The sequence below is a fragment of the Salvelinus namaycush genome, chromosome 7, assembly GCF_016432855.1.
Source record: "Salvelinus namaycush isolate Seneca chromosome 7, SaNama_1.0, whole genome shotgun sequence".
NCBI classification, from domain to species: Eukaryota; Metazoa; Chordata; class Actinopteri; order Salmoniformes; family Salmonidae; genus Salvelinus; species Salvelinus namaycush.
The window spans coordinates 55422010-55442110 of NC_052313.1; the positions used below are offsets into that span (position 1 = coordinate 55422010).

General features: G+C 47.5%; 1 protein-coding gene across 1 annotated transcript in view; it reads left to right on the top strand.

Annotated features, from left to right (window-relative positions):
* Positions 1-19721, top strand: part of LOC120050541 (UPF0524 protein C3orf70 homolog A-like) — a 37179-nt gene extending 17458 nt beyond the window's left edge. Inside the window, exon 2 of the mRNA XM_038997129.1 lies at positions 18354-19721. Within this exon, the coding sequence (XP_038853057.1) occupies positions 18354-19024 (671 nt within the window). The 3' untranslated portion in view covers positions 19025-19721. The remainder of the gene's footprint in view (positions 1-18353) is intronic.
* The last annotated feature ends 380 nt before the right edge of the window (positions 19722-20101 follow it).

Consider the following 20101-nt stretch of genomic DNA (forward strand, 5'->3'; position numbering starts at 1 on the left):
CTCTCTGTGTGTGATTGACTCTGATCCTGGTAAACTGGAGGACTAGTGTTTTCCCAGACTCTCATCCATCTTACAGCTCCTCTGCAGCCCCCCCCCCCCCCCCCCCCAACCCTGAAACGTCGCAGCACATTCAGCCCAGTAAAGGACATTAGCAAAGTGGAGCGAAAAGCCAAAGTCTTCAACCTTCCACACAGATCCACAATATACAGTCCAATAACAACCTTCCACAATATACAGTACATTAACAACCTTCCACAATATACAGTACAATAACAACCTTCCACAATATACAGTACAATAACAACCTTCAAACAATAACCAGTACAATAACAACCTTCCACAATATACAGTACAATAACAACCTTCCACAATATACAGTACATTAACAACCTTCCACAATATACAGTACAATAACAACCTTCCACAATATACAGTACAATAACAACCTTCCACAATATACAGTACAATAACAACCTTCCACAATATACAGTACAATAACAACCTTCCACAATATACAGTACAATAACAACCTTCCACAATATACAGCACAATAACACACATCCACAATATACAGTACATTAACAACCTTCCACAATATACAGTACAATAACAACCTTCCACAATATACAGCACAATAACACACATCCACAATATACAGTACATTAACAACCTTCCACAATATACAGTACAATAACAACCTTCCACAATATACAGTACAATAACAACCTTCCACAATATACAGTACATTAACAACCTTCCACAATATACAGTACATTAACAACCTTCCACAATATACAGTACAATAACAACCTTCCACAATATACACTACATTAACAACCTTCCACAATATACAGTACAATAACAACCTTCCACAATATACAGTACATTAACAACCTTCCACAATATACAGTACATTAACAACCTTCCACAATATACAGTACAATAACAACCTTCCACAATATACAGTACATTAACAACCTTCCACAATATACAGTACAATAACAAACTTCCACAATATACAGTACAATAACAACCTTCCACAATATACAGTACAATAACAACCTTCCACAATATACAGTACATTAACAACCTTCCACAATATACAGTACAATAACAACCTTCCACAATATACAGTACATTAACAACCTTCCACAATATACAGTACAATAACAACCTTCCACAATATACACTACATTAACAACCTTCCACAATATACAGTACAATAACAACCTTCCACAATATACAGTACATTAACAACCTTCCACAATATACACTACAATAACAACCTTCCACAATATACAGTACATTAACAACCTTCCACAATATACAGTACAATAACAACCTTCCACAATATACACTACATTAACAACCTTCCACAATATACAGTACATTAACAACCTTCCACAATATACAGTACATTAACAACCTTCCACAATATACAGTACAATAACAACCTTCCACAATATACACTACATTAACAACCTTCCACAATATACAGTACATTAACAGGCAAACATCTCCATGCCTTGTCCTTCAACACAATAAAACAGTGATTGTCAGGAAACAGTCCCAGCCTTGGAACTTCCTGTCAGAGGAAAATCCCTGAGAGGGCCATCTTCACACCGAGTGCACGGATGCAATGCAATGCAATGCAATGCAATGCAATGCGATGCAATGGGATGCAATGGGATGCAATGGGATGCAATGGGATGGATGGATGCAATGGGATGGATGGATGGATGGATGGATGGATGGATGGATGGATGGATGGATGGATGGATGGATGGATGGATGGATGGATGGATGGAAAATACATTATTGTGGGGATTCAGTCCTTGAAATACTTTTTATTTCATTTAATTTGAATCTTATTTATTTTTGACAATAGGTCAGGCTAGAGAAGGGTGGGTGTGATTGTATCACTGTGCTGCTAGTCAGTCAGTCAGACAGCCAATCAGCCAGCCAGCCAGCCAGTCAGTCAGCCAGTCAGCCAGCCAATCTGTCAGCCAGCCAATTAGCCAGCCAGTCATCCAGTCAGCCAGCCAGTCAGTCAATCAGCCAGTCAGCCATTCAGCCAATAAGCCAGTCATCCAGTAAGCCAGCCAATCAGCCAGTCAGCCAATCAGCCAGTCAGCCATTCAGCCAATAAGCCAGTCATCCAGTCAGCCAATAAGCCAGTCATCCAGCCAGCCAGTCAGCCAGAGGTGTGCTGCTCTCACACATAATGTTAACATGTGGGCAGTGAGTGTGACTGTGCATGAGCTACTGGTACAGTACGTAACATGGTGGGCAGTCGGGCTGACAGACATGAGCTACTGGTACAGTACGTAACATGGTGGGCAGTCGGGCTGACAGACATGAGCTACTGGTACAGTCCGTAACATGGTGGGCAGTTGGGCTGACAGACATGAGCTACTGGTACAGTACGTAACATGGTGGGCAGTCGGGCTGACAGACATGAGCTACTGGTACAGTCCGTAACATGGTGGGCAGTCGGGCTGACAGACATGAGCTACTGGTACAGTCCGTAACATGGTGGGCAGTCGGGCTGACAGACATGAGCTACTGGTACAGTACGTAACATGGTGGGCAGTCGTGCTGACAGACATGAGCTACTGGTACAGTACGTAACATGGTGGGCAGTCGGGCTGACAGACATGAGCTACTGGTACAGTACGTAACATGGTGGGCAGTCGGGCTGACAGACATGAGCTACTGGTACAGTACGTAACATGGTGGGCAGTTGCCTGACAGACATGAGCTACTGGTACAGTACGTAACATGGTGGGCAGTCGGGCTGACAGACATGAGCTACTGGTACAGTACGTAACATGGTGGGCAGTTGCCTGACAGACATGAGCTACTGGTACAGTACGTAACATGGTGGGCAGTCGTGCTGACAGACATGAGCTACTGGTACAGTACGTAACATGGTGGGCAGTTGCCTGACAGACATGAGCTACTGGTACAGTACGTAACATGGTGGGCAGTCGGGCTGACAGACATGAGCTACTGGTACAGTACGTAACATGGTGGGCAGTCGGGCTGACAGACATGAGCTACTGGTACAGTACGTAACATGGTGGGCAGTCGTGCTGACAGACATGAGCTACTGGTACAGTACGTAACATGGTGGGCAGTCGGGCTGACAGACATGAGCTACTGGTACAGTCCGTAACATGGTGGGCAGTTGGGCTGACAGACATGAGCTACTGGTACAGTACGTAACATGGTGGGCAGTCGGGCTGACAGACATGAGCTACTGGTACAGTCCGTAACATGGTGGGCAGTCGGGCTGACAGACATGAGCTACTGGTACAGTACGTAACATGGTGGGCAGTCGTGCTGACAGACATGAGCTACTGGTACAGTACGTAACATGGTGGGCAGTCGGGCTGACAGACATGAGCTACTGGTACAGTACGTAACATGGTGGGCAGTTGCCTGACAGACATGAGCTACTGGTACAGTACGTAACATGGTGGGCAGTCGGGCTGACAGACATGAGCTACTGGTACAGTACGTAACATGGTGGGCAGTCGGGCTGACAGACATGAGCTACTGGTACAGTACGTAACATGGTGGGCAGTTGCCTGACAGACATGAGCTACTGGTACAGTACGTAACATGGTGGGCAGTCGTGCTGACAGACATGAGCTACTGGTACAGTACGTAACATGGTGGGCAGTTGCCTGACAGACATGAGCTACTGGTACAGTACGTAACATGGTGGGCAGTCGGGCTGACAGACATGAGCTACTGGTACAGTACGTAACATGGTGGGCAGTCGTGCTGACAGACATGAGCTACTGGTACAGTACGTAACATGGTGGGCAGTCGGGCTGACAGACATGAGCTACTGGTACAGTACGTAACATGGTGGGCAGTCGTGCTGACAGACATGAGCTACTGGTACAGTACGTAACATGGTGGGCAGTCGGGCTGACAGACATGAGCTACTGGTACAGTACGTAACATGGTGGGCAGTCGTGCTGACAGACATGAGCTACTGGTACAGTACGTAACATGGTGGGCAGTCGTGCTGACAGACATGAGCTACTGGTACAGTACGTAACATGGTGGGCAGTCGGGCTGACAGACATGAGCTACTGGTACAGTCCGTAACATGGTGGGCAGTTGCCTGACAGACATGAGCTACTGGTACAGTACGTAACATGGTGGGCAGTCGGGCTGACAGACATGAGCTACTGGTACAGTACGTAACATGGTGGGCAGTTGCCTGACAGACATGAGCTACTGGTACAGTACGTAACATGGTGGGCAGTTGCCTGACAGACATGAGCTACTGGTACAGTACGTAACATGGTGGGCAGTTGCCTGACAGACATGAGCTACTGGTACAGTACGTAACATGGTGGGCAGTCGGGCTGACAGACATGAGCTACTGGTACAGTACGTAACATGGTGGGCAGTCGTGCTGACAGACATGAGCTACTGGTACAGTACGTAACATGGTGGGCAGTCGGGCTGACAGACATGAGCTACTGGTACAGTACGTAACATGGTGGGCAGTCGTGCTGACAGACATGAGCTACTGGTACAGTACGTAACATGGTGGGCAGTCGGGCTGACAGACATGAGCTACTGGTACAGTCCGTAACATGGTGGGCAGTTGGGCTGACAGACATGAGCTACTGGTACAGTACGTAACATGGTGGGCAGTCGGGCTGACAGACATGAGCTACTGGTACAGTCCGTAACATGGTGGGCAGTCGGGCTGACAGACATGAGCTACTGGTACAGTACGTAACATGGTGGGCAGTCGTGCTGACAGACATGAGCTACTGGTACAGTACGTAACATGGTGGGCAGTCGGGCTGACAGACATGAGCTACTGGTACAGTACGTAACATGGTGGGCAGTTGCCTGACAGACATGAGCTACTGGTACAGTACGTAACATGGTGGGCAGTCGGGCTGACAGACATGAGCTACTGGTACAGTACGTAACATGGTGGGCAGTCGGGCTGACAGACATGAGCTACTGGTACAGTACGTAACATGGTGGGCAGTTGCCTGACAGACATGAGCTACTGGTACAGTACGTAACATGGTGGGCAGTCGTGCTGACAGACATGAGCTACTGGTACAGTACGTAACATGGTGGGCAGTTGCCTGACAGACATGAGCTACTGGTACAGTACGTAACATGGTGGGCAGTCGGGCTGACAGACATGAGCTACTGGTACAGTACGTAACATGGTGGGCAGTCGTGCTGACAGACATGAGCTACTGGTACAGTACGTAACATGGTGGGCAGTCGGGCTGACAGACATGAGCTACTGGTACAGTACGTAACATGGTGGGCAGTCGTGCTGACAGACATGAGCTACTGGTACAGTACGTAACATGGTGGGCAGTCGGGCTGACAGACATGAGCTACTGGTACAGTACGTAACATGGTGGGCAGTCGTGCTGACAGACATGAGCTACTGGTACAGTACGTAACATGGTGGGCAGTCGTGCTGACAGACATGAGCTACTGGTACAGTACGTAACATGGTGGGCAGTCGGGCTGACAGACATGAGCTACTGGTACAGTCCGTAACATGGTGGGCAGTTGCCTGACAGACATGAGCTACTGGTACAGTACGTAACATGGTGGGCAGTCGGGCTGACAGACATGAGCTACTGGTACAGTACGTAACATGGTGGGCAGTTGCCTGACAGACATGAGCTACTGGTACAGTACGTAACATGGTGGGCAGTTGCCTGACAGACATGAGCTACTGGTACAGTACGTAACATGGTGGGCAGTTGCCTGACAGACATGAGCTACTGGTACAGTACGTAACATGGTGGGCAGTTGCCTGACAGACATGAGCTACTGGTACAGTACGTAACATGGTGGGCAGTTGCCTGACAGACATGAGCTACTGGTACAGTACGTAACATGGTGGGCAGTTGCCTGACAGACATGAGCTACTGGTACAGTACGTAACATGGTGGGCAGTTGCCTGACAGACATGAGCTACTGGTACAGTACGTAACATGGTGGGCAGTTGCCTGACAGACATGAGCTACTGGTACAGTACGTAACATGGTGGGCAGTTGCCTGACAGACATGAGCTACTGGTACAGTACGTAACATGGTGGGCAGTTGCCTGACAGACATGAGCTCTCTCGCTCAATTTTCTTTTCAATACAAATTGTTTTATTGGCATGATGTAACAATGTACAGTAACAGTCAAAAGTTTGGACACACCTCCTCATTCAAGGGTTTTTCTTAATTCTTACTATTTTCTACATTGTAGAATAATAGTGAAGACATCAACACTATGAAATAACACACATGGAATTAATTTGTAACCAAAAAAGTGTTAAACAAATCTAAATATATTTTAGATTTTTCAAAGTAGCCACCATTTGCCTTGATGACAGCTTTGCACACACTTGGCATTCTCTCAACCAGCTTCACCTGGAATGCTTTTCCAACATGCTTGAAGGAGTTCCCACATATGCTGAGCACTGATTTTCCTTCACTCTGCAGTCCAACTCATCCCAAACCATCTCAATTGGGTTGAGTTCGGGTGATTGTGGAGGCCAGGTCATCTGATGCAGCACTCCATCACTCTCCTTATTGGTCAAATAGCCCTTACACAGCCTGGAGGTGCGTTGGGTCATTGTCCTATTGAAAAACAATAGGACAATGCGCAAACCAGATTGGATGGCGTATCACTGCAGAATGCTGTGGTAGCCATGCTGGTAAAGTGTGCCTTGAATTCTAAATAAATCACTGACAGTGTCACCAGCAAAGCACCATCACACCTCCTCCTCCATGCTTCATGGTGGGAACCACACATGCAGAGATGATCTGTTCACCTACTCTGCATCTCACAAAGACACGGCGGTTGGAACCAAAAATAAAAAAAATCTCAGACCAAAGGACAGATTTCCACTGGTCTAATGTCCATTGCTCGTGTTTCTTGGCCCAAGCAAGTCTCTTCTTCTTATTGGTGTCCTTTAGTAGTGGTTTCTTTGCAGTAATTCGACCATGAAGGCCTGATTCATGCAGTCTCCTCTGAACATTTACATTTACATTTAAGTCATTTAGCAGACGCTCTTATCCAGAGCGACTTACAAGTTGGGACAGTTGATGTTGAGATGTGTCTGTTACTTGAACTCCGTGAAGCATTTTTTAGGCTGTAATTTCTGAGGCTGGTAACTCTAATGAACTTATCCTCTGCAGCAGAGGTAACTCTGGGTCTTCCTTTCCTGTGGTGGTTCTCATGAGAGCCAGTTTCATCATAGTGTTTTTGCGACTGCAATTGATGTAATGATGTTTCCAAAACGTAATTGCTATTTTTTGAGTTTTTATTATTAGTGGATATTGGCCTAATTCTGCCCTGCATGCATTGTTTGTAGTTTTCCTCTGGACATGTAGGAGAATCTTACAGAACTCTGCATGCAGGGTTTCAATGGGGTGTTTGTTCCATTTGATGAAATCTTGTTTTGCAAGTGGACTCCACACCTCGCTGCCGTAAAGTGCAATTGGTTCAATGACACAATCAATTCGTTTTAGCCACATTTGTATAGGTATATTCCTTTGTATTTGTTTTTTAATGGCGTAGAATACCCTGCTTGCTTTCTCTCAGTTAATTTACTGCCTCATTTAGGTTTCCCGTTTAGCTTTTATTTTAAACATGAGTAATTGTAGTGTGTGGGTATTTAGTACCAGGGCCCAGGTCTGACAGGTCCAGGCTCTGCTGTAGGCCATGTGCTGTGGGTGACACCTCTCTGTAGCCTGTGGGACAGTGACAGCATGATTACCTCTCTGTAGCCTGTGGGACGGTGACAGCATGATTACCTCTCTGTAGCCTGTGGAACAGTGACAGCATGATTACCTCTCTGTAGCCTGTGGAACAGTGACAGCAGGATTACCTCTCTGTAGCCTGTGGAACAATGACAGCATGATTACCTCTCTGTAGCCTGTGGGACAGTGACAGCATGATTACCTCTCTGTAGCCTGTGGGACAGTGACAGCAGGATTACCTCTCTGTAGCCTGTGGAACAATGACAGCATGATTACCTCTCTGTAGCCTGTGGGACAGTGACAGCATGATTACCTCTCTGTAGCCTGTGGGACAGTGACAGCATGATTACCTCTGTAGCCTGTGGGACAGTGACAGCAGGATTACCTCTCTGTAGCCTGTGGGACAGTGACAGCAGGATTACCTCTCTGTAGCCTGTGGGACAGTGACAGCATGATTACCTCTCTGTAGCCTGTGGGACAGTGACAGCAGGATTACCTCTCTGTAGCCTGTGGAACAGTGACAGCAGGATTACCTCTCTGTAGCCTGTGGGACAGTGACAGCATGATTACCTCTCTGTAGCCTGTGGGACAGTGACAGCAGGATTACCTCTCTGTAGCCTGTGGGACAGTGACAGCAGGATTACCTCTCTGTAGCCTGTGGAACAGTGACAGCAGGATTACCTCTCTGTAGCCTGTGGGACAGTGACAGCATGATTACCTCTCTGTAGCCTGTGGGACAGTGACAGCATGATTACCTCTGTAGCCTGTGGGACAGTGACAGCATGATTACCTCTGTAGCCTGTGGGACAGTGACAGCATGATTACCTCTCTGTAGCCTGTGGGACAGTGACAGCATGATTACCTCTGTAGCCTGTGGGACAGTGACAGCAGGATTACCTCTCTGTAGCCTGTGGGACAGTGACAGCAGGATTACCTCTCTGTAGCCTGTGGGACAGTGACAGCATGATTACCTCTCTGTAGCCTGTGGGACAGTGACAGCAGGATTACCTCTCTGTAGCCTGTGGAACAGTGACAGCAGGATTACCTCTCTGTAGCCTGTGGGACAGTGACAGCATGATTACCTCTCTGTAGCCTGTGGGACAGTGACAGCAGGATTACCTCTCTGTAGCCTGTGGGACAGTGACAGCAGGATTACCTCTCTGTAGCCTGTGGAACAGTGACAGCAGGATTACCTCTCTGTAGCCTGTGGGACAGTGACAGCATGATTACCTCTCTGTAGCCTGTGGGACAATGACAGCATGATTACCTCTGTAGCCTGTGGAACAGTGACAGCATGATTACCTCTCTGTAGCCTGTGGAACAGTGACAGCATGATTACCTCTCTGTAGCCTGTGGGACGGTGACAGCATGATTACCTCTGTAGCCTGTGGGACAGTGACAGCATGATTACCTCTGTAGCCTGTGGGACAGTGACAGCATGATTACCTCTGTAGCCTGTGGGACAGTGACAGCATGATTACCTCTCTGTAGCCTGTGGGACAGTGACAGCATGATTACCTCTGTAGCCTGTGGGACAGTGACAGCAGGATTACCTCTCTGTAGCCTGTGGAACAGTGACAGCATGATTACCTCTCTGTAGCCTGTGGAACAGTGACAGCAGGATTACCTCTCTGTAGCCTGTGGAACAATGACAGCATGATTACCTCTCTGTAGCCTGTGGGACAGTGACAGCATGATTACCTCTCTGTAGCCTGTGGGACAGTGACAGCAGGATTACCTCTCTGTAGCCTGTGGAACAATGACAGCATGATGACCTCTCTGTAGCCTGTGGGACAGTGACAGCATGATTACCTCTCTGTAGCCTGTGGGACAGTGACAGCATGATTACCTCTCTGTAGCCTGTGGGACAGTGACAGCATGATTACCTCTCTGTAGCCTGTGGGACAGTGACAGCATGATTACCTCTGTAGCCTGTGGGACAGTGACAGCAGGATTACCTCTCTGTAGCCTGTGGGACAGTGACAGCATGATTACCTCTCTGTAGCCTGTGGGACAGTGACAGCATGATTACCTCTCTGTAGCCTGTGGGACAGTGACAGCAGGATTACCTCTGTAGCCTGTGGGACAGTGACAGCATGATTACCTCTGTAGCCTGTGGGACAGTGACAGCATGATTACCTCTCTGTAGCCTGTGGGACAGTGACAGCATGATTACCTCTGTAGCCTGTGGGACAGTGACAGCAGGATTACCTCTATGTAGCCTGTGGAATAGTGACAGCATGATTACCTCTCTGTAGCCTGTGGAACAGTGACAGCAGGATTACCTCTCTGTAGCCTGTGGGACAGTGACAGCAGGATTACCTCTCTGTAGCCTGTGGAACAGTGACAGCAGGATTACCTCTCTGTAGCCTGTGGGACAGTGACAGCAGGATTACCTCTCTGTAGCCTGTGGAACAGTGACAGCAGGATTACCTCTCTGTAGCCTGTGGAACAGTGACAGCAGGATTACCTCTCTGTAGCCTGTGGGACAGTGACAGCAGGATTACCTCTCTGTAGCCTGTGAAACAGTGACAGCATGATTACCTCTCTGTAGCCTGTGGGACAGTGACAGCAGGATTACCTCTCTGTAGCCTGTGGGACAGTGACAGCAGGATTACCTCTCTGTAGCCTGTGGAACAGTGACAGCAGGATTACCTCTCTGTAGCCTGTGGGACAGTGACAGCATGATTACCTCTCTGTAGCCTGTGGGACAGTGACAGCATGATTACCTCTGTAGCCTGTGGGACAGTGACAGCATGATTACCTCTGTAGCCTGTGGGACAGTGACAGCATGATTACCTCTCTGTAGCCTGTGGGACAGTGACAGCAGGATTACCTCTCTGTAGCCTGTGGGACAGTGACAGCATGATTACCTCTCTGTAGCCTGTGGGACAGTGACAGCATGATTACCTCTCTGTAGCCTGTGGGACAGTGACAGCATGATTACCTCTCTGTAGCCTGTGGGACAGTGACAGCATGATTACCTCTCTGTAGCCTGTGGGACAGTGACAGCATGATTACCTCTCTGTAGCCTGTGGGACAGTGACAGCATGATTACCTCTGTAGCCTGTGGGACAGTGACAGCATGATTACCTCTGTAGCCTGTGGGACAGTGACAGCATGATTACCTCTCTGTAGCCTGTGGGACAGTGACAGCAGGATTACCTCTCTGTAGCCTGTGGGACAGTGACAGCAGGATTACCTCTCTGTAGCCTGTGGGACAGTGACAGCATGATTACCTCTCTGTAGCCTGTGGAACAGTGACAGCATGATTACCTCTCTGTAGCCTGTGGGACAGTGACAGCATGATTACCTCTCTGTAGCCTGTGGAACAGTGACAGCATGATTACCTCTCTGTAGCCTGTGGGACAGTGAGTAACAATGTCTTACACCATGTCTCCTGCAGAATGATGACATTTACAACTACAGTGCTAAACTCTCCAGTCCAAAGGTTCACTAGTGTAGGCCCTGAATGTCCCACATGCTAACTGATAGTGATTTAATATTGCAAAAATACAGTAACTACTAAGATACTGTAACTACTAAAATACAGTAACTACTAAGATACTGTAACTACTAAAATACAGTAACTACTAAGATACAGTAACTACAAAAATACAGTAACTACTAAGATACAGTAACTACAAAAATACAGTAACTACACAAATACAGTAACTACACAAATACAGTAACTACTAAAATACAGTAACTATAAAGCTCTCTCTATCTATCTCTCCTAGTGGAATCAAAATCACACTAGATAAAATCACACTCTCCCTTCACCATGATGATGCAGGGATGAACTGCATTCCCTCCACCAGGGACTAGCTACAGAGAGTAAAGGACAACGCTCTGTCTCTGTCTCTCTCTAGCTACAGAGAGTAAAGGACAAAGCTGTCTCTCTCTAGCTACAGAGACTAAAGGACAACGCTCTGTCTCTCTCTAGCTACAGAGACTAAAGGACAACGCTCTGTCTCTGTCTCTCTCTAGCTACAGAGAGTAAAGGACAAAGCTCTGTCTCTCTCTAGCTACAGAGAGTATAGGACAACGCTCTGTCTCTGTCTCTCTCTAGCTACAGAGACTAAAGGACAACGCTCTGTCTCTGTCTCTCTCTAGCTACAGAGAGTAAAGGACAAAGCTCTGTCTCTGTCTCTCTCTAGCTACAGAGAGTAAAGGACAAAGCTCTGTCTCTCTCTCTAGCTACAGAGAGTAAAGGACAACGCTCTGTCTCTGTCTCTCTCTAGCTACAGAGAGTAAAGGACAAAGCTCTGTCTCTGTCTCTCTCTAGCTACAGAGAGTAAAGGACAACGCTCTCTCTCTCTCTAGCTACAGAGAGTAAAGGACACCGCTCTGTCTCTCTCTAGCTACAGAGAGTAAAGGACAACGCTCTGTCTCTGTCTCTCTCTAGCTACAGAGAGTAAAGGACAATGCTCTCTCTCTCTCTAGCTACAGAGAGTAAAGGACAAAGCTCTGTCTCTGTCTCTCTCTAGCTACAGAGAGTAAAGGACAAAGCTCTGTCTCTCTCTAGCTACAGAGACTAAAGGACAACGCTCTGTCTCTCTCTAGCTACAGAGACTAAAGGACAACGCTCTGTCTCTGTCTCTCTCTAGCTACAGAGAGTAAAGGACAAAGCTCTGTCTCTCTCTAGCTACAGAGAGTATAGGACAACGCTCTGTCTCTGTCTCTCTCTAGCTACAGAGACTAAAGGACAACGCTCTGTCTCTGTCTCTCTCTAGCTACAGAGAGTAAAGGACAAAGCTCTGTCTCTGTCTCTCTCTAGCTACAGAGAGTAAAGGACAAAGCTCTGTCTCTCTCTCTAGCTACAGAGAGTAAAGGACAACGCTCTGTCTCTGTCTCTCTCTAGCTACAGAGACTAAAGGACAACGCTCTGTCTCTGTCTCTCTCTAGCTACAGAGACTAAAGGACAACGCTCTGTCTCTGTCTCTCTCTAGCTACAGAGAGTAAAGGACAACGCTCTGTCTCTGTCTCTCTCTAGCTACAGAGACTAAAGGACAACGCTCTGTCTCTGTCTCTCTCTAGCTACAGAGAGTAAAGGACAAAGCTCTGTCTCTGTCTCTCTCTAGCTACAGAGAGTAAAGGACAAAGCTCTGTCTCTCTCTCTAGCTACAGAGAGTAAAGGACAAAGCTCTGTCTCTGTCTCTCTCTAGCTACAGAGAGTAAAGGACAAAGCTCTGTCTCTGTCTCTCTCTAGCTACAGAGAGTAAAGGACAACGCTCTCTCTCTCTCTAGCTACAGAGAGTAAAGGACACCGCTCTGTCTCTCTCTAGCTACAGAGAGTAAAGGACAACGCTCTGTCTCTGTCTCTCTCTAGCTACAGAGAGTAAAGGACAATGCTCTCTCTCTCTCTAGCTACAGAGAGTAAAGGACAAAGCTCTGTCTCTGTCTCTCTCTAGCTACAAAGAGTAAAGGACAACGCTCTGTCTCTGTCTCTCTCTAGCTACAGAGAGTAAAGGACAAAGCTCTGTCTCTGTCTCTCTCTAGCTACAGAGAGTAAAGGACAAAGCTCTTTCTCTGTCTCACTCTAGCTACAGAGAGTAAAGGACAACGCTCTCTCTCTCTGTCTCTCTCTAGCTACAGAGAGTAAAGGACAACACTCTGTCTCTGTCTCTCTCTAGCTACAGAGAGTAAAGGACAACGCTCTGTCTCTGTCTCTCTCTAGCTACAGAGAGTAAAGGACAACGCTCTGTCTCTCTCTAGCTACAGAGAGTAAAGGACAACGCTCTGTCTCTGTCTTTCTCTAGCTACAGAGAGTAAAGGACAACGCTCTGTCTCTGTCTCTCTCTAGCTACAGAGAGTAAAGGACAACGCTCTCTCTCTCTCTAGCTACAGAGAGTAAAGGACAACGCTCTGTCTCTGTCTCTCTCTAGCTACAGAGAGTAAAGGACAACGCTCTGTCTCTATCTCTCTCTAGCTACAGAGACTAAAGGACAACGCTCTGTCTCTCTCTAGCTACAGAGAGTAAAGGACAACGCTCTGTCTCTGTCTCTCTCTAGCTACAGAGACTAAAGGACAAAGCTCTCTCTCTCTGTCTCTCTCTAGCTACAGAGACTAAAGGACAAAGCTCTCTCTCTCTGTCTCTCTCTAGCTACAGAGAGTAAAGGACAAAGCTCTGTCTCTGTCTCTGTCTAGCTACAGAGAGTAAAGGACAAAGCTCTGTCTCTGTCTCTCTCTAGCTACAGAGACTAAAGGACAACGCTCTGTCTCTGTCTCTCTCTAGCTACAGAGAGTAAAGGACAAAGCTCTGTCTCTGTCTAGCTACAGAGAGTAAAGGACAAAGCTCTGTCTCTGTCTAGCTACAGAGACTAAAGGACAATGCTCTGTCTCTGTCTCTCTCTGTCTCCAACTCTCTCTCTGTGTCTCTCTCTCTCTGTGTCTCTCTCTCTCTCCAACTCTCTCTCTGTGTATCTCTCTCTCTGTGTCTCTCTCTGTCTCCAACTCTCTCTCTGTGTCTCTCTCTGTGTCTCTCTCTGTCTCCAACTCTCTCTCTGTGTGTGTCTCTCTCTCTCTTTCTAGCTACAGAGACTAAAAGCTAAAGCTCTCTAATGTTATTTTCCTGACATCTTTAGAAGGCAGAATCTTACCCACTGCCCCTCTCCTCCCTCTCCTCCCTCCTCTCCTCCCCTCTCTTTTCTAGTCTGATCTCTCTTAAGGACATACATCTTGAAACAGGCACAGCTCTCCGGGAGCGCCACATCACTAAAGAAAATACTGAGAGAAAAGGAGTCATTATGTCATGTTGTAACCTTGATTTCACCACTTCCCCTGTCTGTTCTCTGTACCCACGTTTCATTTCATTTCTGTACCAACTATATCACAGTGACTTTGATCTTGGATATAGTCTATATTTTCTAACCTCTTTTATCCCCTCCTCCTGTAGAATCTTTTCCTCCTGTAGAATCTCCTGCTCCTGTAGACTCTCCCCCTCCTTTAGACTCTCCTCCTCCTCTAGACACTCCTCCTGTAGAATCTTCTCCTTCTGTAGACTCTCCTCCTGTAGAATCTCCTCCTCCTCCTGTAGAATCTTCTCCTCTTGTAGAATCTCCTCCTCCTGTAGAATCTCCTCCTCTTGTAGAATCTCCTCCTCCTGTAGAATCTCCTCCTCCTGTAGAATCTCCTCCTCCTGTAGAATCTCCTCCTCCTGTAGAATATCTTGCTCCTGTAGAATCTCCTCCTCCTGTAGAATCTCCTCCTCTTATAAAACCTCTCCTCTTGTAGAATCTCCTCCTGTAGAATCTCCTCCTCCTGTAGAATCTCCTCCTCTTGTAGAATCTCCTCCTCTTGTAGAATATCATCCACCTGTAGACTCTCCTCTTCTTGTAGAATCTCCTCCTCCTGTAGAATCTATCCTTCTGTAGAATATCCTGCTCCTGTAGAATTTCCTCCTCTTGTACAATCTCCTCCTCTTGTAAAATCTCCTGCTCCTGTAGAATCTCCTCCTCCTGTAGAATCTCCTCCTCTTATAAAACCTCTCCTCTTGTAGAATCTCCTCCTGTAGAATCTCCTCCTCTTGTAGAATCTCCTCCTCCTGTAGAATCTCCTGCTCCTGTAGAATCTCCTGCTCCTGTAGAATCTCCTCCTGTAGAATCTCCTCCTCCTGTAGAATCTCCTGCTCCTGTAGAATCTCCTCCTCTTGTAGAATCTCCTGCTCCTGTAGAATCTCCTCCTCCTGTAGAATATCCTCCTCCTCCTGTAGAATCTTCTCCTCTTGTAGAATCTCCCACTCCTGTAGAATCTCCTCCTCTTGTAGAATTTCCTCCTCCTGTAGAATCTCCTCCTCTTGTAGAATATCCTGCTCCTGTAGAATCTCCTCCTCCTCCTCTTGTAGAATATCCTCCTCTTGTAGGATCTCCTCCTATAAAACCTCTCCTCCTGTAGAACCTCCTCCTCCTGTAGAATCTCCTCCTCTTGTAGAATCGCTTCCTCCTGTAGAATCTCCTCCTCTTGTAGAATCTCCTCCTGTAGAACTCCTCTTGTAGAATTCCCTCCTCCTGTAGAATATCCTGCTCCTGTAGAATATCCTGCTCCTGTAGAATCTCCTCCTCCTGTAGAATCTCCTCCTCTTGTAGATTCTCATCCTCCTGTAGAATATCCTCTTGTAGAATCTCATCATCCTGTAGAATCTCATCCTCCTGTAGAATCTCATCCTCCTGTAGAATCTCATCCTCTTGTAGATTCTCATCCTCCTGTAGAATATCCTCTTGTAGAATCTCATCCTCCTGTAGAATTTCCTCCTCCTGTAGAATCTCTTCCTTTTGTAGAATCTCCTCTTGTAGAGTCTCACCCTCTTGTGTGTTTGTGATACTCCAGTTCTCAGTGGATGAGAGGAGGGAGGGGAGGAGGACGGAGAGAGAGAGGGAGAGGAGGTGAGGGAAGAGGGAGAGGGAGGGAGGGAGGAGTGCAAGGAGGAGAGGTAGAGGATTGAGGGAAGGCATGAGAAGGGAAGAGAGGAGAACATGTTATACTGGAGATGCCCATGGTAACACACAGTAGGGTGGAAAGAATGAGGGAGAGAGAGAGATTCTGAAAGTATTCAGACCCCTTCACTTTTTCCACATTTTGATATTTTACAGCCTTATTCTAAAATGGATTAAATAAAATAAAAAATCCTCAGCAATCTACACACAATACCCCATAATGACAAAAACAGAAATACCTTATTTACATAAGTATTCAGGCCCTTTGCTATGAGACTCCACATTGAGCTCAGGTGCATCCTGTTTCCATTGATCATCCTTGAGATGTTTCTACAACTTGATTGGAGTCCACCTGTGGTAAATTCAATTGATTGAACATGATTTGGAAAGACACACACCTGTCTATATAAGGTCCCACAGTTGACAGTGAAAGAGAGTTTCTGCACTGAAACATGGGACCAACCCTTTACCTGGTTCGAGCCCTGAATGCTGATTGGCTGACAGCTGTGGTATATCAGACCGTATACCACGGGAATGACAAAACATTTATTTTTACTGCTAATTACGCGTTGCGTCGTGCGTTAGGACAACCCTTAGCCGTGGTATATTGACCATATACCACACCTCCTCGGGCCTTATTGCTTAAGTATACATACACTACATGACCAGAAGTATGTAGACACCTGCTCATCGAACATCTCATTACAAAATCATGGGCATTAATATGGAGTTGGTCCCCGCTTTGCTGCTATAACAGCCTCCACTCTTCTGTGAAGGCTTTCCACTAGATGTTGGAACATTGCTGCTGGGACATGCTTCCATTCAGCCACAAGAGCCCTAGTGTGGTCGCTCACTGATGTTGGGCGATTAGACATGGCTCGCAGCCGGCGTTCCAATTCAACCCAAAGGTGTTCAATGGGGTTGAGGTCAGGGCTCTGTGCAGGCCAGTCAAGTTCTTCCACTTTGTGCATTTGGGCATTGTCATGCTGAAACAAGAAAAGGCCTTCCCAAAACTGTTGCAACAAAGTTGGAAGCACAGAATCGTCTAGAATGTCATTGTATGCTGTAGCGTTAAGATTTCCCTTCACTGGAACTATGAACAACAGCCCCAGACCTCATCCACCAAACTTTACAGTTGGCACTATGCATTGGGGCAGGTAGCGTTCTCCTTGCATCTGCCAAACCCAGATTTGTCTTTCGGACTTCCAGATGGTGAAGCGTGATTCATCACTCCAGGGAACGCATTTCCACTGCTCCAGAGTCGTGGCGGCGAGCTTTACACCACTGCAGCCAACACTTGGCACTGCGCATGGTGATCATTAGGCTGCTCGACCATGGAAACCCATTTCATGAAGCTCCCGACGAACAGTTCTTGTGCTGACGTTGCTTCCAGAGGCAGTTTGGAACTCGGTAGTGAGTTTTGCAACCGAGGACAGACCAATTTTGTGCGCTACGCGCTTCAGCTTCTGTGGCCTACCACTTCGTGGCTGAGCCGTTCTTGCTCCTAGATGTTTTCATAATAGCAGCACTTACAGTTGACCGGGGCAGCTCTAGCAGGGCAGAAATTTGACAAACTGACTTGTTGGAAAGGTGGCATCCTATGACGGTGCCACATTTAAAGTCAATGCGCTCTTCAGGAAGGCCATTCTACTGCCACTGTTTGTCTATGGAGATTGCATGACTGTGTGTTCGATTTTATACACCTGTCAGCAACAGGTGTGGCTGAAATAGTCGATTCCACTAATTTGAAGGGGTGTCCACATACTGCTGTATATATAGTGTATCTTGCTTGTCATTCTAACTGTTTCTGTTGTAATGCCTTCTATCTTCCTGATTGAATACCCATGTATTTCAGTAATGTATTTGTTGGGTTGCATAAAGTAACCCCGTCTCTCTCCCCTTCTCTCTCTCTCTCCCCTTCTCTCTCTCTCCCCTTCTCTCTCTCTCCCCCCTTCTCTCTCTCTCTCCCCTTCTTTCTCTCCCCCCCTTCTCTCTCTCTCTCTCTCTCTCTCTCTCTCTCTCTCTCCCCTTCTCTCTCTCTCCCCCCCTCTCTCTCTCTCTCTCTCTCTCCCTCCCCTTCTCTCTCCCTCCCCTTCTCTCTCCCTCCCCTTCTCTCTCCCCTTCTCTCTCTCTCCCCTCCTCTAGGTAAATATGTGTACCAGCCGATGACCAACGTGTGCCGCCTCCCCAGCACCCCAGTGCCTGCCACGCCCACAGACCACCCCCATACCATGGACCTGACAGTCTCATTGGCCGAACGCTTCCTCATGACCGCCCCCTCCTTCCAAGCCCCGCCCTGCCTGGAGTCGCCCAAGTTCTGCATGATCTCAGACCTCTTCGTGGACGACTACATGGTCAAACGCATCAATGGGAAGATGTGCTATGTTCAGAGACCTCAACCTTCCACCATGCCCAGCCCGCCTCAATCACATCCCCCTCACCCACGTAACTCCCAGCCCCGGTCCAAACCCCACCCCCAACGGACCCCCAGACACCACCCACACCCCCAGGGCACCAAGCCCAGTGCCCTGGGGGTCAAGGTCACCACCCCCAAAATAGACCACTGCTCCTCCCCGTCCAGCTCTGAGGATTCTGGGATAAATGCGCTGGGCGGCCATTACATGGAGTCATGTGACGAGGGTTCTGAGGAAGAGGAGGAAGACGAGGAGGAGGAGGAGGAAGTGGAGGAGGATGAAGAGTTAAGTAGTGATGGAGAGTCTAGTCCACTAAGCATGTGGAATCAAGATGAGAGTTCTCTGCTCTCTCCGTCCAAGTCTATGGTGGAGATTATTGAGAAGATTGAGACAACTGTGTGAGACAACTTGCACTGTCACGTTGAAATAGAGACGATGAGACAGTGATCTAGCCGGTTCAGCTTAGAGCCACACACTCAAACACACACACACACACACTAGCCTGTCAACGTTCCTCTAACTACAGTATACTAATCGTACAACACCAAAACAGTGACCTGTTACATATGAACTTTGACCTTTCACCTGTTATAGCATGGTTACCTACGACCTTTCACCCTGTTATAGCATGGTTACCTACGACCTTTCACCCTGTTATAGCATGGTGTACCTACGACCTTTCACCCTGTTATAGCATGGTTACCTACGACCTTTCACCCTGTTATAGCATGGTGTACCTACGACCTTTCACCCTGTTATAGCATGGTTACCTACGACCTTTCACCCTTTTATAGCATGGTGTACCTACCCCATTCTACTCTACTCTGGAGGGATTTCACTTATCTTTCCAAACCAGTAGTCAGCTGAAAGAACCCACAAATGAACCAGAGCACAAATGTAGGAATAAGTGAAGTGATCTAGTCTATGACCCGACACACTTAAAGAAGAGATGTGACCAAACAGATTCTGAGGATTCTAAATCATGAGGCTACTACTTTTTATACAACAATCAAGGTTGAAACCCAAATGGCACCCGATTCCCTATGTAGTGCACTACTTTAGACCAGGGCCCATAGGGGATAGTGCACTACTTTAGACCAGGGCCCATAGGGGATAGTGCACTACTTTAGACCAGGGCCCACAGGGGATAGTGCACTACTTTAGACCAGGGCCCATAGAGGATAGTGCACTACTTAGACCAGGGCCCATAGGGGATAGTGCACTACTTTAGACCAGGGCCCATAGGGGATAGTGCACTACTTTAGACCAGGGCCCATAGGGGATAATGCACTACTTTTGACTATGGCCCATAGGGAATAGTGCACTACTTTAGACCAGGGCCCATAGGGGATAGTGCACTACTTTAGACCAGGGCCTATAGGGGATAGTGCACTACTTTAGACCAGGACCCATAGGGGATAGTGCACTACTGTTGACCAGGGCCCATAGAGGAAGTGCACTACTGTTGACCAGGGCCCA